This window comes from Leptonychotes weddellii, chromosome 7 (assembly GCF_054177405.1).
Source record: "Leptonychotes weddellii isolate Sample4059 chromosome 7, ASM5417740v2, whole genome shotgun sequence".
In the NCBI taxonomy this organism is placed as follows: domain Eukaryota; kingdom Metazoa; phylum Chordata; class Mammalia; order Carnivora; family Phocidae; genus Leptonychotes; species Leptonychotes weddellii.
In genome coordinates, this window is record NC_138375.1 from 132,548,690 (window position 1) to 132,572,573 (window position 23,884).

The following is a 23,884-nucleotide window of genomic DNA, read 5'->3' on the forward strand; positions in this document are numbered from 1 at the left end:
CCTTTACCGCCTCCGCACAGCTGCTGAGTCTACGTCCCTTTAGAGTAACACTACGGTTGGTGGTCTGACCCTACCTCCTCGTCGTCGTCTGGGGTTTGTGGGACACCCTTCCCACCTGCCTTTGTTAAAGTTGGTCTGGGCCTTTTCCTGAGGAAAGTCGGTAAGATTTAAAAATTACCCTGCTCCCACTGCCTTGTCCCAGTTAAAGGCCCCTCCACTCAGGTTTTTCTTCCTGTCTTTCCACTGAGCGACTCGGGTCAAGGCCGCCATGACCTATGTTTGCCGTCTCCAGTAGCCGGGTCTCAGTGTTCGTAATGCTTGACCTCAGACATCATACATCCCAGCCTGCACTCTTCCAGCCCTGCTCTCCATGCATCTTCCCCGCGGCGTGAGATGGTGATTGACTCTCTGAGCTGCACAGCCAACATCACAGATGACCCCACAGTGTCATCACCTTGTAAACCCCTTTCTTTCGCCCAGACCCAATACCGAATGTACTGAACCTATCAATGATCTCAGATCTACTTCCAGAACATGTCCTATACACTAACACTGAACAATCCAAGAAGGAAATTAACAAGACAATTCCATTTAAGACAATTCCATTCATGACAGCATGGAAAAGAATCAAGTGCTTAGGGATAAACCGAACCAAGGAGGTGAAGACTTGTAAGCTCAAGACTACAGAATATTGCTGAAAGAAATTAAAGAAGGCATAAATAAACAGAAAGACATTTTGTGTTCGTGGATTAGAAGACTTAATATTTTTTTTTTTAAAAGATTTTATTTATTTATTTGAGAGAATGAGATAGAGCATGAAAGGGTCAGAGGGAGAAGCAGACTCCCCGCCAAGCAGGGAGCCTGATGCGGGACTCAATCCCGGGACTCCAGGATCATGACCTGAGCTGAAGGCAGACGCTTAACGACTGAGCCACCCAGGCGCCCTAGAAGACTTAATATTGTTAAAATGTCAATACTCCCCAAAGTGACCTACAAATTCAGTGTAACTCCCCGTCAAAATCCCAATGACTTTGTTTGCAGAAAAAAAAATCTATATTAAAATTCACATGGAATCTCAAGGGCAGGACCACAAATAGTGAAAACAATAGCCAAAGAGGATGAAACTGGGGGAGGGGGTCTCATACTTGTTGATTTAAAAGTCTGCTATAGGGCGCCTGGGTGGCTTAGTTGGTTAAGCGACTGCCTTCGGCTCAGGTCATGATCCTGGAGTCCCGGGATCGAGTCCCGCATCGGGCTCCCTGCTCGGTGGGGAGTCTGCTTCTCCCTCTGACCCTCCTCCCTCTCATGTTCTCTGTCTCTCATTCTCTCACAAATAAATAAAATCTCAAAAAAAAAAATTTTTTTAAAAGTCTGCTATAAAGGTGTACTGGCATGAAGACAACAGGCCAAAGGAACAGAACTGAGAGCCCAGAACTGAGCCTCGAATATGTGGTAAATGATTTCTGACAAGGGTGCCAAGACTGTTCAATGGGGAACGGACAGAGTTTTATAACAAATGGTGCTGAGAACCGGGTATCCAACTGCAAAATGATGAAGATGGACCCTTACCTCACACCATACACGAACATTAACTAAAAAATGGAACAAAGACATGTAAGAGCTAAGGCTATAAAACTCTTAGAACAAAACACAGAGGAAAAGCTTTATGACTTTGGATTGGCAATAATTTCGTGGATATGACACTAAAAGCACAAGAAATAAAAGAAAAATAAACTGGACTACATAAAAATGTAAAACTTCTGTACATCAAAGGACACAATCATCAAAATGAGAAGACAATCCATGGGAACAAGAGAAAATATTTGCAAATCATATATCTGATGGGTTAATATCCAGAAATATATACAGAACTTCTACAACTTGACAACAAACAACCCAACTCAAAAAAAAAGGTGAAGAACTTGAATAGACATTTCTCCAAAGAAGCTGGACAAACAGTCAATAGGATATGAAAAGATGACCAATATCACTGATCACTGGGGAAATGCAAATCAAAACCACAATGAGATACCACTTCACACCCATTAGAATGGTTATTGTAAAAAACCTGGAAGATAATACGCGTTGGCAAGGATGGGGAGGAACTGGGACCCTTGTGCACTGCTGGTGGGAATGTGAAATGGTGCAGTCACAGGGGAAGAAGGTATGGCAATTCCTCAAAACATTAAACACTGAATTACCCATTGACTTCTTGCCAGCAATTCTACTTCCAGGTATCTCCCTCTAAGAACCGAAAGCAGGGTCTTGAAGAGATGTGTGTACACCTACATTCATAGCAGGTTATACAATAGCCCAAAGGTACAAGCAACCCAAGTGTCTATCAAAAGATGGACGGCGGCGCCTGTTAAGCATCAGATTCTTGATCTCGGCTCAGGTCACGATCTTAGGTTTGTGAGATCAAGGCCCGCGTTGGGCTCCATGCTGAATGTGGAGCCTGCTTAAGATTCTGTCTCTCCATCTACCCCCCCAGCCCCCTGCTCACGTGCTCTCTCTCTCAAAAAAAGGATGAATGGATAAATAAATATGGTACACGTCTACAGTGCGATATTATTCAGCCTTAAAATGGAAGGAAATTCTGACACTGCTACCATGAGGACGAACCCTGTGGTTGCACAAGAGGTGAATGGACATCGCGCCACTGAACTGTATACTTCAAAATGGGTAAGATGGTGGATTTCACGTTATGTGACTTTTACCACAATTAAAAAAAAAAAGGACATCCTGAATTTGACCACTTCTCATGAGCTCCACTGCTCCTACCCTCGACCAAGGCTCTATCGTTCCATGTCCTGATTACTTTAGCAGCCTTTCCACTCCTGTCTGCTTCTACCCGGGCCACTCCCTAGTCCAGCACTGCCCAAGGGACACAGAATGAGAGCAGCATATGTAATTTAACCCGTCCCAGTAGCCACGTTAAAATACAGGAGAGAAATTGGTGAGATAAATTCTAATAACAGATTTTATTTAATGCACTCTAGCCAACATATGGTTATTTCAACATGGAATTACTATAGAAAGTTACTGAGATCTTTTATGTTCTCTTTTCTCATAGTACACGTTCAACCTTTGGCACGGAGTTCATGCCCACGGCACACTGCAGTTTGGACCAGCCACGTTTTCCAGTGCCCAACAGCTACGTGCGGCTCCTCTGCTGAGCAGCTGTGCCTCTCACCCGTTCCCAACCTGACAGGCCAGACTAATTCTATTAGAACACGCACAGATCGTGTCCCTCCTCCGGCCAGAACTCGCCAACGGCTTCCCATCTCACTCAGGGTCAAAGCTGAAGTGCCGACAAGGCCCACAGGCTTCTGTGATCTGGCTTCCTGCTTCCTTCTAACTCACCTTCTGCACTGGTCTTTACTTGCCTCTGCGGCCTGTGCCAAGCAAAACCCCACCTCTGGGCCTTTGCACCTGCTATTCCCTCTGCCTCCAACACCCTTTCCCCAGGTACTTCATGGCTTGTTCCCTTACTTGGGAGCCCCTCCTTTCCCCTGATCCCTTTATCCTGCTCTATTTTTATCCATAGATCTTATCACCACCTGCCATACCTCAGATGTTTGTTTGCTTATTGTCTGTCTCTCCCACTAGAATATAAGCTCTGTCTAATCTGTTCACTGCTCTATTCCCAGTGCCTGGGATAGCACCTGGCACCTAATGGAAATGCAATAAAAACATCTTGGGGGGGACACCTGGGTGGCTCAGTGGGCTGAGCGTCTGACTCTTGGTTTCAGCTCAGGTCGTGATCTCAGGGTCGTGGGATTGAGTCCCACATCAGACTCCCTGCTCAGCGCAGAGTCTGCTTGTCCCTCTCCCTCTGCTCCTCCCCACCCCACCCCCCTGGCTCATGCTCACTCTCTCTCAAAATAAAGAAATAAAATCTTAAAAAAAGCCCCCAAAACTATGCTGGGTGAACAGTGAGCGTTCAGAAGGGGCCAGGGGTCTATGCTTACTCTGGCCTGGTAGGCCCTGTCATTTGTCGTGTTGGGCCTCATGAAGGCAGCTCAACATTCTTTTCACCCAACCTAAACTCACTCTCTCCTGAAATCCCAGATCAAGCCCAATTTCCTCTAAGAAACCTTCCTAAATGTCTCCAATGATCAGAGTCTGTCCGGCCCCTTCCTATCCTTCCCTATCTACTTACTGAGCATTGACTACGGGGGTGGAAAATATAAAGGCCTCCGTGGGCCAGACCAGGTGGGGCTTTGGGGAACTAGAGGGCATGTGCCACCGCTTGGCTCCAGGGCCACCTGGCGCGAGTGTGGGCCCCGTAATGCCAGGGTTGCTAATTTTTCCAGAGAAGCCAGATATGTGGATTTTTACATGGACTCTTCTAATCATGAAGTGTTTTTGCAAACTCAGATTGACCCACAGCACACATATCACCTTCTAACTCACCAGGAAGCAATCAAATATGGCCATGGTTGTGCCAACCTCAGTGAGCTCCCTCTGGTCACAGATGGACTGAGGGGAATAACTGTCATGGACCGAAACAGCTGCCTAAGTCTGTAAGTTCATAATTATAATGACAAAACGAACATCACAAATGCCTCGATCATATCTGGAGGATACTAGAAATGCAGCTCATCGTTTTAACAACTGGTGAATAAAAGCAGGGGATGGGGCGCCTGGATGGCTCAGCCGTTGGGTGTCTGCCTTCGGCTCGGGTCATGATTCCAGGATCCTGGGATCAAGCCCCGCATCAGGCTCCCTGCTCCGCAGGAAGCCTGCTTCTCCCTCTCCCACTCCCTCCGCTTGTGTTCCCTCTCTTGCTGTGTCTCTGTCAAATAAATAAAAAAAATAAAAAATAAAAAAATAAAACAAAAGCAGGGGATAAAAGATTTCCTCTGCCTTTCCTAGGTGAACTATGCCTCAGCAGCGAAGTAGTTGATGAAGGGGGTTCTCTCTAGGGACATATTCCAGGCTCATCAACAGAAGGATTGACAGTAGACTGCCGCCATCTTGCAACCCCTGATCTATGCAAAGCCCATCAGGGACTGAGAACAGTACACGACAGGATGACCGGGTGTTGTATATAGCTCTTGGTGGAAGTACATAGCTCCTCAATCCCACGTACAAGCAGACTCGCCCCTAAACACGCAAACAACTGAACCTGAATCTGATCTGGGTCTCACTATTCAACCACCAACCTACAGGAGACAGGGGACAGAAGAATACTGTAAATGCCTCCAGAGGGATGCCATCAGGAAGAACCAGAGCGTGAGACCCTCTACAGCACAAATGACCCCGTTCCTTCAACAAAATGCCGCAAGAAGAAAGAGAGATGGAGCAGACATCTCCAGATCAAAAGGAATTTAAGAGACATATTGACTGAGCACATATGACTTATGTGTACTTCAATGCCAATGATGCTCAGACGGTAAAAAGTACATCTACGTTTGGGGAAACGCGAATACAAGTGCAGTTGACCACTGAGCAACCCGGGTTCTGGATGCGCAGGCTCACTTATGTGTGCATGTTTTGGATAAACACAGCACTGTAAATGTATTTTCCTTCCCTTAATATTTTATTAATTACATTTTCTTTTCTGTTACTGTTAAGAATACAGTATATAATACATGTAACATACCAAACACAGGTTAATCAGCTGTTTATGCTGAGTAAGGCTTCCGGTCCAGGGTAAACTCTTAGTAGTTAAGTTTTGGAAGAGCCAAAAGTTCTACGTGGATTTCTGACTGTGTGAGGGGTCGGCGCCCCTAACCCTTGCATTGTTCAAAGGTCAACTGTATTTGATATTAAGGAATTACTGTTAATTTTGGTGTAATAATGATATTGAAGTTAAGTCTTTAAAAAGAGGGTCTTCCCTCCTCCAAAAAAAAACAGGTCTTTCCCTGTAAAAATCCCTGAAAGATTGAAGATTGACCAGAGAAATACCAGTAAATGAACCCACGCTGGATAGGCCTCGACTGTGGCAGAAGTTCCTGTGGAATGAAGATGAGGCTGGCTGGTCAAGCCCGAGAAGGTTTCTTATATGCAATGGGGCTTGAGGCAGGTGGGGGGTGCTCAGGAGGACTGGGGGGCCGCGGTGGGGTACAGAGGGGCCTGTGAGCTCGGGCAGCAAGTGTGGCTGGGACACCCACGTCGGGCTAGGTTAGGCTCGCCATCCTGCACCCAGAGGGGGCCCTCCCACCTGAGGCCACGGCAGGAACCAACATGGAGGCTGATGGCCGCCCGGGCTCTCCTCCTGGCCCTGACCGCCCCGCCCCACTGCTCCCATGGGGGCCTCTCACCTCCGGGGCTGGGTCCGCGGTGCTGGCTTTCCTTCCCCCACCATTGCCTCCGGGCTGCTTGGACGGCATTTTCTGGAGGAAGTCAGAGATCCTCTGAACTAAGAAATCACGGTCTTTCAGGTTGGCGAACAGGAAGGTCATTTTGCTCTTGGTGCTAATGGACAGGGGGCTGGGCAGGACACTGGAGCTGTCGGCTTTTTCGACAATGGTCACCTGAGAAGGCAAAGCGAGCACTGGGGGTGGGTGTCTGGGGATGGGAAGCTGACCAGCTCTGGGCATGTGGGAGCACAGTGGCCTCACGCAGTCCTCTCCAGGCCAAGGGCACTGGCTGGGCCCCACCGCGTTCCCGTGCTGAGTCTGCCGCTTATCGCCGTGGGACTCTGAGCAAGTCACCTGCACGCGCCAGCCTGGTTTCCCCCTGCTGATGGGGGCAGTGAGCCCACCGGCCTCGCGGGACCATCGTGAGGATGATGATGCAGAAGTGCTCAGCCCCGCTGGCGGCCCATCTGGCTTCCCAAAGACGTCCAGTTACTCTCACTCTAAAGCATGGGGAGCAGCCCTGCCTGTACGCTGTCCTAAACATCGGCTCCCCGGGTACTTGCCAACAGGGGCGTCCCGGGCCCGGCTCTGACCCTGAGGCGTGTGGACAGCATCATAGGTGTGGAGGGTGCAGAATGGGCTTTCAAGGGACGCCTCTGCAGAGCCTGTGGCCCAGGGGGGTCACAGACAACAGACAGGCAGGGACTGGCCTGACACACAAGGAAAGGCTGGAGAAGCCGGGGTAAGAGTGAGCAGGGGCGGGCAAGTGAGTGTGTGCAGGTGTGCGTGTGTGTGTGTGTGCAGATGCATGTGAGCATGTGTGTGCACGTGTGTGTGCACAGGTCTGCACGCACGTGAGCTAAGATCTAAGAAGGGGTGAACGGTTCACTGAAGGTCCCACGGGTCCCGGCGGGGCATCGACATGCGCTGACGGACATTCTCAACTACGCGGGGGGAGGGGGCGAAAGGCTCAGGTGCAGGTAGCACCCTCCTGAGGGGGCGGCCGTGGACAGGAAGGGACGTGCGGGGGGGACGCGGGAACAAGGCCCGGTGAGGATCCAAGCCAGCTTCTGCTTGCCAGCTGAGCCAACGGACAGCAGGAATGCCGCTTTCCGAGGCGGGGCGCAATGTCCGCTCTGCAGCCTGCTCTGAGGGGGAAGCCCTGTGAAGGCCCCTGGTGGGCGCACTGGGGATCACTGGCACCAGGCCAGGGCCCCTGTCCTGACCCCAGAGCCCGAGTCCGTCCTGCTCCCCACCTCAGCCAGGCTCTCCGCCATCAGAAACACCGGGATCATCAGGAGAAACAGAGCTGAGGCCTATGGAGACCTCTGCACCCACCCCCAGGCCTTGGCCCAGGACAGACTCACGGCCCAGCAGGAACAGGGAATGTGGGGTCAGGGGTTACCTGAGCCCTCAGCTGGAAGCTTCTGGAGCTGTGGCTCTTTCAAGTCCCTTGCCTCGGACTTGCCTTGGGGAAACGAGGCAGCACACAGAGAAGAACCCCCCTCCCCCGACACCTACCACCACTGCACCCACAACTGGAGGGCTTTGTAAATGCAGGGAGGCCTCACAACTCCAGGCTGTTAATAAAATCAAGATACTGCGATCTAGATTATAACTTAAGAACCTCACTGTGCTTCACAGAGCTGAACAGCCACTCTGCCCTGCTGGGCCATGAGGAAAAGGAGGCCTGAGGACCTGCTCTGACCTTCTGCGGGGGGGTCTGTCAGTGCTTTCCACCTTACGGGGGCCCTCTCCCTCACTGTCCACACCCTTCACTGCAGCATAGGACAAACGGCCTTGCTTCCGTCAGGGTCACTGTGGAAGCCTAAGAAATCTGAGAAAAAATTATCTCTGACAGATGAGAGCCGTCCCCATCCCTGACGGGTGAGAGCTGACCCCTACCTGTGACAGGTGAGAGCCGTCCCCATCCCTGACAGATGAGAGCTGACCCCTACCTATGACAGGTGAGAGCTGTCCCTATCCCTGACAGGTGAGAGCTGACCCCTGCCTGTGACAGGTGACAGCCGTCCCCATCCCTAACACAGGTGAGAGCCATCCCCATCCGTGACGGGTAAGAGCTGACCCCTACCCGTGACAGGTGAGAGCCGTCCCCATCCCTAACACAGGTGAGAGCCATCCCCACCCCTGATGGTTGAGAGCTGACCCCTACCTGTGACAGGTGAGAGCCGTCCCCATCCCTAACACAGGTGAGAGCTGACCCCTACCTGTGACAGGTGAGAGCTGTCCCCATCCCTGACGAGTGAGAGTGGACTTCCAGTGGCCCTGCTGGAGTCTGAGTCACAGCCAAGGCAAGTGTCAGGAGAGGAACGTGAGGTGGCCTCTGAGAGTGACATGGTGGGGCTGGTCAGGGGTCAAAGTCCTCCAAGCTAAAGCAGGCCTTTGCTAAAGTCCAACTGCTGGACCAGGAAGGCAGGCCTCAGGGACACTCACCCGCAGGAGGCCTCTGGGATCTGCTCAGGGAAGTACAGGACTTTGCTGGAGTTACCTGAGCTCTCCCAGCATGCCAAACCCCAGCCTGTCTCCCCACCAGGTAAGGTGACCCCTGAGGCAGCATCCAGCTCACCCGCCTGGAGGGGCCCGGCACAAGGCAGGGGCTCAGGGAAGTTGCTGACTCACTATGTGCCCTCCACATGCCCACCACCAAACGTCGGGGGGCTGCCCTGGGCTGGCGACCCCCACCAGGTGCCCCAGGGAGTCAGGGCAGAGCTGGTGGGGCGACCGGGGGCTCACCTCCCGCAGGGGTATGATGAGGTGGCAGGCGTCTTCCTCTTTGCTGGCGAAGCAGATGTAGTTGCTGGAGATGAACATCTGGCCAGGGATGTGCAGCTTGTTGAACGGAGTCCACAGGGTACAGCCCGTGTGGCCATCCAGACGCTCGTCCCTGGGCAGGCGGAAGGTTGCCCGGTAGCACTCATTCTTGGCTCGGGCATCCAGGTCTCTGGGAAAGGCCAGGGGTGGGAGCAAAGGGGACAGCAGTTAGGGCCAGTGTGCCTGCAAGCGGCTTCCATGTGGGACTGGGCTCTTTGGGGTCCTCCCATGAGCAAGTCATGGCCAGGGGATCTCAAAGTTCAATAAAACACACACAGCAGATGGCCAGGTACCACGAGACACATTTGTAGGACCAGCAAACAGCATGCCCTGGAGCCCTGAGGGCTCTGGGGGACACCCAGAAGCTTGACAGGGTTTGACATGTCACCTGCTTGGTGCTGAGGGCGGACAGGGCCCTGGGGCCTGGAGGTTCCTACACCTGTCCCGCACACCTCTGCCCTGAGGTTGCTGTTGCCCGGGAAGACCCAGCCCCACCTGGACACCCAGACAAGGACCTCCTGAACTTAAACACGTGACTCTGTGGATGAACACAAAGACACGCTTGCCCGATGACCGTGTGAGGCGGCCGCCTGGCACCCTGCTCCTGGCCCCCTTGGTGGCTCTTTCCTTGTAAACATCTCTTCCCCCAGCCGCACGGGGGCTGCCGGCAGCCTGAGCAAGGCGTGGAGGGCACACCCTGATGGATGGTGTCAAGTCCTGGCCCTTGCTTGTTTCCTTTCTGGAAGGTTCCAAAAGCACCCCATCACAGGCATGGGGAGAGTGACATCCTTGGATGGTGCCCTCTTGTAACTATGTGCAACCAGTCCTTTTCTGGGGCCTTCCTCCCACAGGGCACCTGGGAAGGGAGAGGAGGGCCGGCCCCTCCCACCCCAGGGGGCTGCGCACCGCTTCAGAGCCGAGATGTTTCTGTGTGGCCGGGTAGGCCGGGGCAGCGCCTTGTCCTCCAGGAAGCCCTCGCTGTCCAGCAGCTGCCGCATGGCCAGGTTGGCCAGTTGCTCCATGAGCTTGAAGGTCTCGCTGATGTTGAGGAACATGGAGAAGAACAGCTCCTGGTCCCGGGTGTCCACACGGATGCTCTCCGGGAAGAGCAACGTGGCATTCTTCTCCAGCCTTGTGACGTCCACCCACTGTACCACCAGGCTCACTGGACACCAGCAGGGACACATAAGCCAGTGGGTCACACGGGCCGGAGGGCTGGACAGCACCTGTGCCCGAAACCCACTGGGAAAGCCGTGCCCCGAGGGCATCACGGACTGTATGCAACACCCCCCCCCGCCCGTGTCTGAGCCTGGCTGTGCTGGGACAGGGGCTCCACGAGGAGGGCCCGGGCCATGGGGGTCTCCACTGTGTCCCAGGCCAACCTGGCACCCCGCCCTGAGAACGTCCTGGTGACTATCTGCCCCACAAATGGCTGAGGGACGACACAAATGCATGCGGGGAGGTGAGCTGGCGGGTACCCTGCCTGGTGAGGAGGTGCCAGGCGGGAGGAGGGCAGGGCGAAGGATGTGGCAGGTGTGTGCACGGTGGGGCAAGGCCTCGCTGCGCTCAGAAGGGCTGAAGCCCTGAGAGGCTCTTTCTGGGGGTGACGTGGCAGCAGAGGGCGCCGGCTGCCCCTGGGAAGTCAGCCTTGCGCCCAGAGGCCTAGGGCTTCCCGCAGCACCACGTAACCTGGAGCCACTCGGGGAGGGCATCTGCCCTAGAATGTTCAACTTAAAGGAGGGAAGGGAGCCCCTGAGCCGTGGCTCTGGGAAGAACCAGGTTGGTGGACGAAGGTGGGCCAGGAGCCCCCAAGAGCCAGGTGCGTGCCTGCCTCAAGTCCAGGTCTCCTTGCTGCGGACCTCAGAGGCACACTGGGTTTCGGGGAGATCCCCCGGGGTGTGTGTGTGCGTGCAGAATATCGGGGGACCGCGCTGGAGGAAGCCCCTGAGGAACTCTGGTGGTCTGGAGAGGCGGGGACCGTGCTGGAGGCGGGGGTCTGGGGGCGGCTCACCTTCCTTTCCCAGCAGGAACGAGTAGAAGCACAGGTGGTTGACGGTCAGGTAGAGCCAGCCCTGCCGGGGCACGCGGCCCTTCCAGAAGCTGCAGGAATAGTAGTTGACCAGCTTCTCCCCCTCCGGCATCCCGAACTGCTTCCGCATCTTCAGCTCAGCCTCCTTGAATTTCCCAGGGTCCTCGTCTCCCTGGGGCTGCAGGTTCTTGTTCTCTTCCGCGATGATGCCCTGCAGGGGGATGAGGGGCCTGATTCCTGGCAGGCCTGGGGGCGGGTGGGCAGGCGCTGAGACCCTGGACTCCTGGCCACTGGCCCCAGGGCCACAAGCTGGCGAGGCTGAGGCAAGTGGTCAGACAGATGCCAGGCAGGTTCCCTCAAATCCTGAGCTAATAATACCTCAAGCATGGCTGCCTGGAAGTAGGGACTTTTAAAATAAACATTTATTTCCACGTAAAATTTCTGGAAAATATAATAAACATGCTAAAAACCCCACACAGTAGGGCAGTGTATTCAGGAAGCATGGAGTCTCCCCCTTGCCCACTGTAGCCACTCTGCTGGTTTCCTGCAGGGCTACAGGCACTGATGTGCCTCTGAGCAAACATGTGGTTTTCTCTTTCCCTCTTTCTTTACCCAAATGGCATCCAGCTATGGCAATGTTCTGTAAAGTGCTGTTCTCACAACGGGGATGTTCTGTATTTATTTGACTTTCTCCCCTCTCTCTCAATATACCAGGGGCTCCTGCTTCTTGACCCCACCCACAGACCAGCTGCAGGCCCCTCCCAGTTCAGGGCCCCCAGACCAGCTCTAGACCCCTCCCAGCTCAGGGCCCCCTAGACCAGCTCTAGACCCCTCCCAGCTCAGGGACTCCAGACCAGCTGCAGGCGCCTCCCAGCCCAGGGCCCCCAGACCAGCTCTAGGCCCCTCCCAGCCCAGGGCCCCTAGACCAGCTCTAGATCCCTCCCAGCTCAGGGACTCCAGACCAGCTACAGGCCCCTCCCAGCCCAGGGCCCCCAGCCCAGCTCTAGGCCCCTCCCAGCCCAGGGCCCCCAGACCAGCTCTAGACCCCTCCCAGCTCAGGGCCCTCAAACCAGCTCTAGACCCCTTCCAGCTCAGGGCCCCCAGACCAGCTCTAGACCCCACCCAGCCCAGGGCCCCCAGACCAGCTACAGGCCTCTCCCAGCTCAGGGCCCCCAGACCAGCTACAGGCCCCACAGACCAGCTCTAGAACCCTCCCAGCTCAGGACCCTCAGCCAGCTCTAGGCCCCTCCCAGCTTGGGGCCCCCAGACCAGCTACAGGCCCCCCAGACCAGCTCTAGACCCCTCCCAGCTCGGGGCCCCCAGACCAGCTCTAGACCCCTCCCAGCTAAGGGCCCCTGAGACCAGCTGCAGGCCCCTCCCAGCTCAAGGCATGTCCATGCTGCATTCTGCTGGCATCTTCACTGTCCTTTAGGAACGTGTGGCAGGAGGAACTGTCCCAACCAATGGGAATGAGCTGGCCTGGCTCACAGGGTTGGGATTCGGTTTGCTGGTCGACAGAACGGGACTGTAAAAATCACTGGACAGATTTTAAATGATTGAGTCCATAGTTTCAGGCATATTCGGGTTTCTTATTTCTTCCTGAGTCCCAGCTTCAGTTATATTACGTGGTAGGCCAAATAAGAGTCCCCCAAAGATGTCCACATCCCAAACCCCAGAGCCTGGGCATAGATTACCTTATGTGGCACAAAGGGACTCTGCGGATGTGATAAAGTACAGATTCTGACCCAGGGAGAGGGTCCTGGATTATTCAGGTGAGCCCAATATGTCATCACAAGGGGCCTTGTGAAGAGGAGACAAGAGGGTCAGAGCCATGAAGGGAATGAGAGGACACGAGTGGGGAGAGAGAGGGCGTGATCTGGAGACGCCACATTGCTGGCATCGCAGGTGAAGGAAGGGGCCCAGAACTGAGGAAGACCAGCGGCCCCTAAAAGCCGGAACTGGCGAGGAAACGGGCCTCTGGGAGGAGCACGGCCTGCCCACACCTGGCATTCAGCCTGCGAGACCCACTGTGGACTGCTGACTTCCAGAACTCCCAGATAATGGGCCTGTGTGAGGCCATGAAGTTTATGGGAACTTGTTGCAGCAGCGATGGAAGCGAACGCATGCTAGTGGGAGAAAGTGTCCGCACTGTCTAAACTCTTCAATTTACTCGTTCAAAGCTGTTCATGGCATCTCTCTCTCTTTTCTAAAACTCTGCTTTTCTATAGGTGCTCCTCCCAGTTCCTTCCCAACCCTGCTCATCTGAGGCCTCCTGCTTTGGTCCTGGGTCCTTTTTGCCACAGGTTTGTTTGTATCTTAGGTCGTTCCCTGGACCCGCTGCCTTTCTGCATTGTTCTCTAACAAGAGTCCCTTGACTATTGCCTTCTGAATTCCTCATTTCTGGGCTCAGACAGGCTAACTTACTGAACTCGACGCTTGGCTCATTAACGTCCTCTCCTCAAGATTTAAGCCTTCGAATTTCCTGCTGTGTACTGCTTTCGCTACTGCCCACAAATTCGGATACATAGGAGCATTCTGATGATCATTCTGTTCTAAATATTTTCTAATGCGCATTTCTTCTCTAACCCATGCATCGTGAAGTTTTTGTTCTGTTTTGTTGCTTGCTTTGTTTGGGTCTGGCGGGTAGGAAGCATTCAACAACGTTGCTTCATCATTATTATTATTATTGCCCAGCTTGCTCACTGGGACAGTGGAGACTTGCCTCTGCTCTCCTTGCCTTTTCTCGTGGAGCCAGAAAGGCAATCAGGTCCTGCTCAGAGCCTCAAAGCCCACGGGGAGGAGCCAAGGAACTCTCAGTGCCGTCTGCCTGCGTCTAGAAAGTTCTGGAGTAACAAAGTCACGGGGGCCTGCCCAAAGCAGCCCTGAACGGCTAGACTTGGACCCAGTAAGGGCCCTCTGAGCAGCCTAATCTAAGGCAAAATCACCGGACAGAAAGAAGACGACACACATGCGCATGCGCTCAGGTAGATGCTCATTACAGCATGAATTAGCCCCCGAAGAGGAAAAGCCGAAGCATCTCTGTGCTATGGGTTTTGACACACGGCTCCAGTTTTCAGAGCTGTAACACACCCCACGAAGTGTACCGTGCGTGACTTCGCAAGTCCCCTGAGCCCGATGCGCTCGGCGCAGGACTCAGTAGGAAGTGCTCGGTCAATGCCAGGCTAGCAAGTAGCATGGCTCTCATTTTGCAGAACAAACGATGGCTGCTTCCCCTCCCACCCTCGGCCTGTTTCTGCTGACGGTGCTGCAGGGAGCATCGAGGGACCCACGCGTCACTCTGCACGTGTGCCTACGCCATATGACCGACACCAGGGAAGGGAAGTGCTGTGTCAGGGGGCACACGCAGTTGTCAGTCGTGTGGGTTTCCTATATGAAACGTGCCTCCGGCTGGCCTAGCCCTTCCAGCATTTTCCTGTTATGTGAGCCAAGGGACTGGCCGTCAGCGGTGTGCGCCCGCCTATTCGCTCTGAGGCCCTTTGCAGGGCACGGGAAGCCGGGGCTCCGCATGGTCTGAGCCCGGCGCCGGCCTGGAGAGGTGGGGTCCTGCCTGGCAATGAGTTCCATCAAATGCCCCTTTCAAGAGCAGGAGGACGGAGTGCATGCTTGCCTTCCCCCTCTGCTAAAGGGAGATGTCTGCCGAGTGAATGAGATGACACAGGCCAACACTGCCCGCCCCAGTGGGGCGCGGGAACCGGAAGTGGAAGGTGGGCCTTACGTGGATCTTGCCCTTGACGAAGGTGGTGATGTCCTCCTCATTGTCGAAGATGGACAGCGTCTGGAGTAAGTTACTTTCCAGCCATTCCCAGTGCTTGGTGATCTCTTTGCGGGAAGAACCTGGGGGGAGGGGGGTTTGGTGGAGTGAAGAAGAGGAAAATCGTTACAATCACCAGGCCTTAAACGTAAGTTCAGAGGCTAATAACACGGATGACCTGATTTGCTCTACCCAGGAGACTGCAATCTTCAGGCTGCTTTCTCTTTTCCTTCTCGATGTTGAGTACAGGCAATGTAACAACAGTCACGCATGGTCCCGGTGAACCCGAAAGTAACTCTGGCAGAACCGCAGCGGGTCATGCGGAAGGTAAGGCCCGCACCTCCGCTAACACCAAGAGAGACTGACCACTACTTTCCTCTGTGTCCTTCCAGAAGCAGTCTATAGATCTGCCCGTTTGCCTGGTTGTCACGATGTTCCTTCGGGATAAAGGATTTCATGTGGTCTCTGATATACAGGGAACTAAGTGACCGCGGTCCTCCGGAGGATGCCTTCCTGCAGGACTCCAGGCCCCTGGCCGGCTGGTCTCCTGCTGGGCACGCCAGAGGCTCTCACCCCTCTCTCTGAAGCCCGCTGCAGCCACCCAGGCCTTTGCCTGCAGGCCCCTCCTCCCCATCCCTGCTCACATCCCAGCCCTGACCCTGCCTCCTCCGGGAACCCCTGCCTGACCCCATCAGCTTCTGGCTGGCTCCCAGTGTCTGCCCTGCCTTGGAGGTGGTCCCTGGGCTCCTCAGGGAGGGACCCTGCAGGGCACAGCAAGTCCAACGGTAATGGAAACACTTAGAGAAGGCAGTTAACCACCACTCCCAAGGGCGGGGCGGCTGTTTTCTCATGCACCGCCCCCCCCCCCGCCCCCGGGAACTGGGAAAAGGGTACCCCGGGAGGAGAAGCAAAGGGATAAGGGAAGTCTTCTGCCTGGCCTGCTTCCCCTGCCTCTCTGGGGTTTTCCTTGTGCCTGGCGGGGGCTTTGCCCTCAAGAACTGCTTTCTGAACGAATGAACACAAGAAGAAGGGGGAAGGGCCTGCCTCCTTCCAGCTGACCCAGGGTGGGACAGTTTACGGACTGAGAGTGCCCAGAAGGCCCAGCTGATCCCCTGTGACCTATGCCTGCACACTGGCCACGGAGGGAGCCCGAGCGAAGACATAAGACCAACACGGCTGTGGCCCGCAGACATTTTTGCCCAGAGAATCAGGCACCCCGTCCTTCCCTGCCTGGCTACACTCTTCCACCGGCTGGAGACTCTGTCCTGCGGCCATCCTGGCCAGGCCGAGTTGGTTCCCACCACCTCCTCCGTCCCCGGCTCGTTGCTCTGGCACATGTCACAGCCCAGCTGGGCTGGGTGAGGGGTGACTGTTTCTTTACCCTTACCCAAGGAGCTCACTGCTCTGACAATCAGTTCTGAGTCAGGGCCCTCCCCCTCCCCCGTGGGCCAGCGTGAGGCTGCCTCTGTGAAGGCCAGTAAACCCAGGACCATACAACTTACAGCGAGCCGTAACACACAATCCAAAGGACCCCTGCAGGCGCCTTCAAGCATCCATTAACGACATTTCCCCCCATTTTTCTTTGGGCTTCTCACGTGGCCTCTTTTTCCTGGTGTACAGAGACCAAGGTCTAGCTGGTAGGGGAAGGAATTTCTCTCTTTCTCTCCTTTCTGCCAAGAACCCACTTTTGAATTTGGAAGTTAAATCTGCAAGTGAGGCAACTCCTGGCAACCTCAAGCAGAAGAAATCTTGTCCACGCTATCTGTGCGGATCTGTGTGTGCTTTGATTACAAACACTCACATGTGTGCATTTAAAGGAATTATTAGTTAGAAGTAACTCAGTCTTCATTTAGCCCTAAGTAAACACAAACTGTGCCATCTTTGTGTTGGGTTTAGGGACTAAAAAGAATGTAATTGCTAATTATTACGAAGTGCTATTTCTGCTTTCAGACCTTTTTGTGGAGTCTCTTATTTACTTCTTAGAGAATCGTGGAGACAGTACCATTATTTTCATTTCACAGGAGGAAACTGAGGCACAGAGAGGTTAAGTAAGTGGCCCAGTGTCACAGAGCCGGGAAGTCACCAAACCACGATCCTAACCCAGGCTGCCTACCCTGGCCCTCCGGGAGCTGCCGGTCTAGGGGGACAGCCAGTGAGCCTGCAGTGTATAAGGTGCTGGTAAAGACAGGGCGAGTCTCAAGGAGCCAGAAGGAAAGGTGGCTGTCTGGGTCTGGGGAATCTGGTTTTCCATAGGAGCCAACACCTGGGAGGGGTCTCAACAGAGTGGGAGGCTGGGTGGCTGGGGGGCGGGGGGGACGCCAGGCCCATGGATCGGGACAGGGGTGGCTGGGGACTTTGGGCCCTGTGAGTGTCTGGTCTGGCTGCAGGCCAGGTGTGGGCTGAGGGGAGGACAGGAATGGAGGGGGGCTGACCCGGAAAGGCATTCAGGGGCGGGCTAAGGAGTCGGGATGCAATGGGCAGGTGTGGGCATGACCACGTCTGGTTTGGCAGAGCTGAAGGGGAGGGGCGTGCCCAGCAGAGGTCAGGCCAGAAGCTGGAGCAGCTCGGAGCGTGTGGCCTGAGGCTAAGGACTAAGGCTCCCGGCAACGGCGGGCTCCTCCCCAGCTCCTCCCCAGCATCAGGCCCGGCTGCCACCAGCGTGGCCACCCTCCTCCCTCCCCTCACTGCCACTCCTGCCTCCTCCCCATCTGCTCCCCGAGAAAGAACATCGCTGAGATAGGAAAATCTCGAGGGCCCATTTTAGAGTCACGTGTCTCGCCCCAGCCCAGGCACACACCGACCTCCCTGCGCCCCACCCCACGGAAGCCCCTCTCTCCTGCACGCTCTGGAACCAGCAGGGCCGGGGTCCTACCGTGCCCCACTTGGCCTTGGGCACACCCAGACTTAGAAGCCTCTGTCTATGGATTCATACCCAGGGGAAAGGGCACCTCTGTTCAGGACCCCTGGGAGGAAGCGGACTTCTAAAGCCAGGGTCCCAGCTGTGGACGCTCTCATCACCTTTCTCAGGCCTCCTAACCCCCTCTGGGCCACTGCTTCCTCATCTTCAAAATAGAAAAAAAACAAACCCCAAAGTTCCACCTTCTTGGGAGGTTTGCGCAAGTGCCTGGCCGGCAAGAAGTGCTATCTGAGTGTATCCGTGAATATGTCCAAGTGACCTCAGCCAGGCTGGTACCCACTGACAGGGACCTCCTCCCAGACTCTGGGAGGGTTGTGTGTGTCTCCTCCCGGGAGGGCGGCCACGGCTGACTGTCATTTTTGGCGGCAGTTACGTTCTACAACGTCTCCTGGAACACGGAACGGGCCAAGACTGATCCCAGGGGAGCTACGGGGAGGGCTACACTCCTGTAAACATCATCATCAATCGATCAGTGCATGACTGTTTCACGCAGCTTTCTGTTTAAAGGCCCCTTATTTCATATATGTTAATTCCCTAACACCACACTCAAGGCCAGCATCGGCCGGAACTCAGGCCTGAACGGAGCTCCGTGAACATGCGTACCCTCCCCTCGAGGCACATCACCGCGTCTGTGCTTAGGAACACAGCCGGCCCCTCGGCACCCCACTTGGGGCCACCTGCACCAGCAGAATCACCAACCAAACCCACAAAAATGCCCAAAGTGTGGGCCCGTAGACCGCAGAAAGGACCCTCATTTACCGTTTGACAGCCACCAGGAGGCAGAAGGACGCCTTGTCCCTCTTTGGCTGGGAACCTGAGTGTCGGGCGGCTCAAAATTTTCATTGCACATGTCCATGACTGTCCACAGATAATCCCCACGGCGTCCAGGGCACCCGTGAACATCTGAGCTGCCTTCCTAAGTGAGATGCCGGCCTGGGCCGTGTGGGCTGAAGGAAAGGCAGCATCGGGTTCTCCAGAGACAACATCCAGCCCAGGAATGCAGGCTGTGTCCCCTCCCTCCTGGGGTCCCCCCCCCCCCGGCTCGTCCAGGGCAGGCCCCGCCCGGCACCTACCACATGCCACTGTCCAGTAGATCTGCGAGTCCTGGGTCTGGTGCAGGATTCGGTAAGGGGCCACGCGGGCACTGGAGTCCAACACCACGTCCAGGGTGCCCACGAGAAGACCTGGGGGCAGGGCAGAGAGAGGGGGGTGAGGGAGAGCCACACTCACAGCCGAGCCCTGGAGGCCGCCCAGAACGGCAGCACCGTCCTCGATGCCCCGGCCCAGACGGAGACATGTCTGGCATCCCCCTCGTCCACCAAATGACTTCTTTTTCCTCAAAGGCCTATCGAAAAATCCCCTCCCACTTCCTGGCAGCTTCTGCTCATTCCCCAGACTCACAAACACTTGTAGGCAGGGGCTGCTGCAGGTTTTAGAAGGCCTTGTTTATAAGCTTAAACAATTCTGGGAGGCCCTCTTTAGGAAAAATACAAAATTAGGTTGTCTTCTGTTTTTAACTTATTAATTTTTTTCAAAAAAATTTTTTCAAAATTCCCAAAAATGAGAAAGTACAACCGTCACAAATTAAAAACAAAAACAATACCACAAGTATGACAAAATTCAGACAAACAGTACAATGTGTTTTATTAACTGCCAGACACATCTCTTAAGGTACATTTTCTCCTGACATTTTTGGTCATGTACTCTGCCACTTTTTCAAAAAAGTAAGACAATGATTTTGTAAGATCACTTTCTGTTATCAACAACAGGATGATAATATAGTCTTTCCTCTGCCAAGTAATCACAAATTTTTATTCTGGGAAGTGTTAAGGAAGTTCCTTGTGGCTTCAGAAGTCATGACTGAAGAGGACACAGCAATTTTTATAACTGTCCAATTTGGGAAAACACTCATCCAGTTTTTTCCATCTCTGAAGCATTTTAGGGCATTTCAAATTTTCCTTCTGATCACATATAGCCTTTGTTGATGACACCATTTCCCCGACAAATCTGAGGAAATGTCTGCCTTTTACCCGTGTTTGAGTCTCTCCTCTTCGTTAAATGAATTATCAAGCTACCTAATAATCTGTTCACTGTTCCTATTTGGAATTTATGTTTTCCTTTTTAATGAAGTGCTGCTTTTGGTATGCTCTGGAAATAGCCTGTTACCATTTCCCTGTTGATGTCAGAATAACTTCTACTGATTGTATTAACTTGACTGTAACACTTTTGTTTCATATTCCATTTTAAACTATTTTTTTCCCTCCCCAATCTTGAATAAATAAAATTACTGATTACAAAAGAAGGTACCCATCACATATACCCAAGTTAGGAGTCTGTAATCTCTCACTTGTTTTACTGAAATGTTCTAAAATGTCTCTCTAAATTGCAGTTCAAGTGGCACATATTCAAGCTTTATCAGCGTTTGGAATAAACTTTTTTTTCATAGTTCCTGTTGGGGTTTCTCTTCTGGTCTTGGAAACTTTATTTTAATGCTTATTCTGTTGCCATATCCATGTTTCGAGACCTGAAAGCTTTTCTGCGGGCAGATCATCTCATCACACTCAGACTCTTCCTTCTTCTTCTTCTTCTTTTTTTAAAGATTTTATTTATTTATTTCACAGAGAGCACAAGCAGGGGGAGCAACAGAGGGAGAAGGAGAAGCAGACTCCCTGCTGAGCAAGGAGCCCGACGTGGGGCTCGATTCCAGGACCCCAGGATCATGACCTGAACCGAAGGCAGACACTTAACTGACTGAGCCATCCAGGAGCCCCTTATACTCAGACTCTTCAAGGAAAGATCCAGGCTGTTATCTGTTTTTAAAAACCAGCCCGAACAAAACCACATCACTAACTGTTCCTCCCTTGGGGAGACAGGGTTCAGGAGGCCATGGTGCCTATGACGGCACAGGGAAGGCCAGGCAGAGGCCACGGCAGGACTCACCAAACCTCGCTGGAACAGGGAGCTGAAGGAGTGGTTCCTGGGGTGGGGGTGGGTGGGCTCTGTCCTGGGGGGACACAGAGAGATGCATGAGGTGGAAAGGCCCTTCTGTGCACAGGAAGGCGGAGCACAGAGGGTCCCAGCCACCCTCTGAGATGATCTTCAGAAGCACAGAGCACAGAACGAGCCGCTGGACCAGACTGGACACGCTGGTATGCTGGTGCAACAGAAGGTTCTGGGCACCGTGCCTCGCCTTCCTGCACCGGCTTGCAGTCGCTTCTGGGGCTGACCATCATTCCGACTCTCCAGAGGGGCGGCTGTCTAACCGCCGCCGAACAGCTAGTCCAGGCCGCAGGTCCAGCGCTGGCTCCTGGGATTCCTGAGGCTGTTGGGAGGCAGCCCGGGGCACTGAAGGGAACACAGTTTTCTTAGGAAAGGGACAGTGTCTTCCACATTAGGAGGTGTGGCCCAGGAGAGGGTGACAGAGGACGTCTGTGGGAAACTTCTGCTGCATCTGGCAGGACTATCTTCGCTGCTAATGTTTCAAATCAGGATGCTTCACAGAAATCGCTGTTGGTAACTTGTAAGATCTGTCAGCGTTGGGCCCGCAGTCTTGTTCGGCCACAATGGGCCACCGGAAGCACAGACGCTGGGCCAGCCCCGAGCCCGCGCCAGCTGGGCGGGCTGCCCGCACAGGCTTGGAGCAGGTGGGACCTCAGACCACAGCTGCAGAGGGAACGCCCAGTGGCCCTGCCCTGGGTCCCAGATACCCCACGACTCCGGGGGGTGCCTGTCCACTGACAGCGGTGCTGCCCAGGCGGACAGAGGGCCACCCTGGCTGGCTCACCAGAACAGCCTACACTGGTAATTAGGCAGAGCCTCCGTCTGCAGCTCCAGGGCACCAAGGAGCAGGAAAGGTGGGCGAGGAGAGACCGGAGGGATGGGGACTGAGGCCAGCAGCAGCTCGGGGCACCTCCGATCTCGCTACAAGGGCAATTTGGCGTGGGGGGGGGGGAGAGGCAAAAGAAAACGTGTGCTTGTGTCACTTGGTCCCCGGAGGCACTTGGGGAAACTGAGGCAGAGGACGAGGACCAGGAGGTGTCGCCGACTTTCAGCTGTGACTCCCACTCCAGGAGGCTGCTCGCGCCTGGGCTCAGCCCCGGGAAGCTCACGGGCACCGCTTCTGGGCAGAGCCGCTGCCAGCTGTCCCCGCGCCGCCCTGGGCCGGCCGAAGTCACCGACCGGCCTCCTAACGCCAGCGCCCTCGCCTTGCCCGGGTCCTAGGCCCGCGCTCCCGGCGCACCCGCCCCCCGCCCCCGCCCCCCGGCCGCGTCCCCGCCTCCCCGCTCCCCCCAGGCCCCCTCCTCGCCTCCACGACCCCCGCCGCCGCCCCCGCCCTCCCCCTCGCGCCCCGGGGCCCGGCCCGGCCCCCCGCCGCCGGCGCGCCCTCCCCGCCCGGCCCGCGGCCGCGTCCACAGGCCCGGCCTCCGCGCGCCCCTCACCCGTGAGGCCGCCGCCCTTGCCGTGGCCGCGGCGCCGCTGCAGCACGAAGAAGGGGTTGGCCCGCTCCGTCACCCACAGCGCGTTGGCCACCAGCACCTCCTCCGGGCCCAGCCACATCGTGGGGCCGCTCGCACCAGGCCGAAGCCGGCCAGGCGGAAGCGCCGCCGCCGCCGCCGTCGCCGCCGCGCCGCCGCGCCGGAGCCGAGCGGGCGAGGCGGGGCGGGCGGGCCGAGCGGGCGGCGCCCCCTGGCGGGCGCGCGGACCAGCACACGCCGGCTCCGGGCCCGCGGGGCGCGCGCAGCTCCCGGCCCCGCCCGCCCCCGGCCTCCGTCACTGGCCCGCCGCCCGGCCCGGCCCGGCCGCGTCCACCTCCCTCCCGCCCAGGCCCCGGCGCTGCAGACTCATCTAGGAGCGACGGGCCAGCCCCGGGGACACGGGCCTCTGGCCAGAATGGCCGAGTGCCCAGGCCAGAGGAACTGGTCGTGCGGAGAGCCGGGCCCCTGGCGTTTTGTGAAAATGTTTTGTGGGTGAGGGAGGAAATGTAAAAAAAAGAAAAAAGAAATAGCGTTTGCAAAAAACACTTTCGGCGGATTGTGTGGGCACCCAGGGCGTGTTAACTTGGCAAAGGGCGGCTGGAGAGGGCTAGAGACGATTGTCATCATTCTCAGAATTCGGACACATGGGCCTGAGGCTAGGAGAACCTCCGGGAGCCCCGTAGCTGGCAGGATCCTCGGAAATCCGTGCAGTCCACATACCTGACAGATGGGGACACTGGGGCTTGGTGGTCTAAGGTTCAGGGACAGGGCTGGCCCTGGGACATTGGGGTTTTCTGCATAGGCATGGGCAGCAGCCCCCTGGGCAGGGGATGGGGGGGGTCCCTGCTCTCCCAGGGCTGGCCTGTAGGGGTTGACCCCCTCGCAGTTCAAACACTGACCTTTTTTTTTCTTTAGATTTTTTTTTTTTTTTTTTTATTTGAGAGAGCGCACAAGAGGGGTGAGCGGGAGAGGGAGAAGCAGACTCCCCGCTGAGCAGGGAGCCCGATGTGGGACTCGATCCCAGGACTCCAGGATCATGACCTGAGCCGAAGGCAGTCGCTTAACCAACCGAGCCACCCAGACGCCCCTGCTCTCCCAGGGCTGGCCTGTAGGGGTTGACCCCCTCACAGTTCAAACACTGACCCTTTTGAGGGAAAGGGGGAGCTGTGATCTACATCTGGGGCAGTCCAGAATGTCCAGGGCCTGTTGGGTGGCAGGATCATGCTGCTGGCCTGAGCCCGCCAGGACCCCGCAGGAGGGCAGAGGGAAGGGAGCACTTTGGGATCATCCCGGGAGGCTTAAGCTGGTTGCCAGTTGGGTTTCTGTCACTGGCCTTTAAGAATCCAGTATGATAGATGATAGATGTAAAGTAGGCAATTTTCATGGCTGACAGCCAGAGTGATCAAAAGTCTTCTGAAATCTTGCGTGAGACTGAATCAAGATGCAGAGGCCATTTTTCTCTAAGACCTTGGAAGCTGAAACTGATAATGTGCTCTCTGGGGAGTCAGCTACCCTCAGGAATCTGGAGTACTTGTTAACACCCTGGGAGGT

The 23,884-nt window shown here is 55.3% G+C and overlaps 1 protein-coding gene across 2 annotated transcripts in view; it reads right to left on the bottom strand.

Moving 5' to 3' along the window:
* LOC102738115 (TBC1 domain family member 9B) overlaps nt 1-22,487 on the bottom strand; it is a 31,255-nt gene extending 8,768 nt beyond the window's left edge. Inside the window, exons 1-7 of one of the 2 annotated variants that reach the window (XM_081827285.1) lie at nt 22,298-22,487; nt 18,932-19,042; nt 14,906-15,024; nt 11,152-11,380; nt 10,047-10,305; nt 9,063-9,270; nt 6,270-6,482 (exon numbers count right to left, since the gene is read on the bottom strand). In XM_081827285.1, coding sequence (XP_081683411.1) covers nt 6,270-6,482; nt 9,063-9,270; nt 10,047-10,305; nt 11,152-11,380; nt 14,906-15,024; nt 18,932-19,042; nt 22,298-22,415 — 1,257 coding nt within the window. In that variant the 5' untranslated portion in view covers nt 22,416-22,487. Of the gene's footprint in view, nt 1-6,269; nt 6,483-9,062; nt 9,271-10,046; nt 10,306-11,151; nt 11,381-14,905; nt 15,025-18,617; nt 18,806-18,931; nt 19,043-22,297 lie in introns of those variants that run through there. The other variant, XM_081827286.1, reaches the window with a different exon arrangement.
* Nucleotides 22,488-23,884: the final 1,397 nt, after the last annotated feature.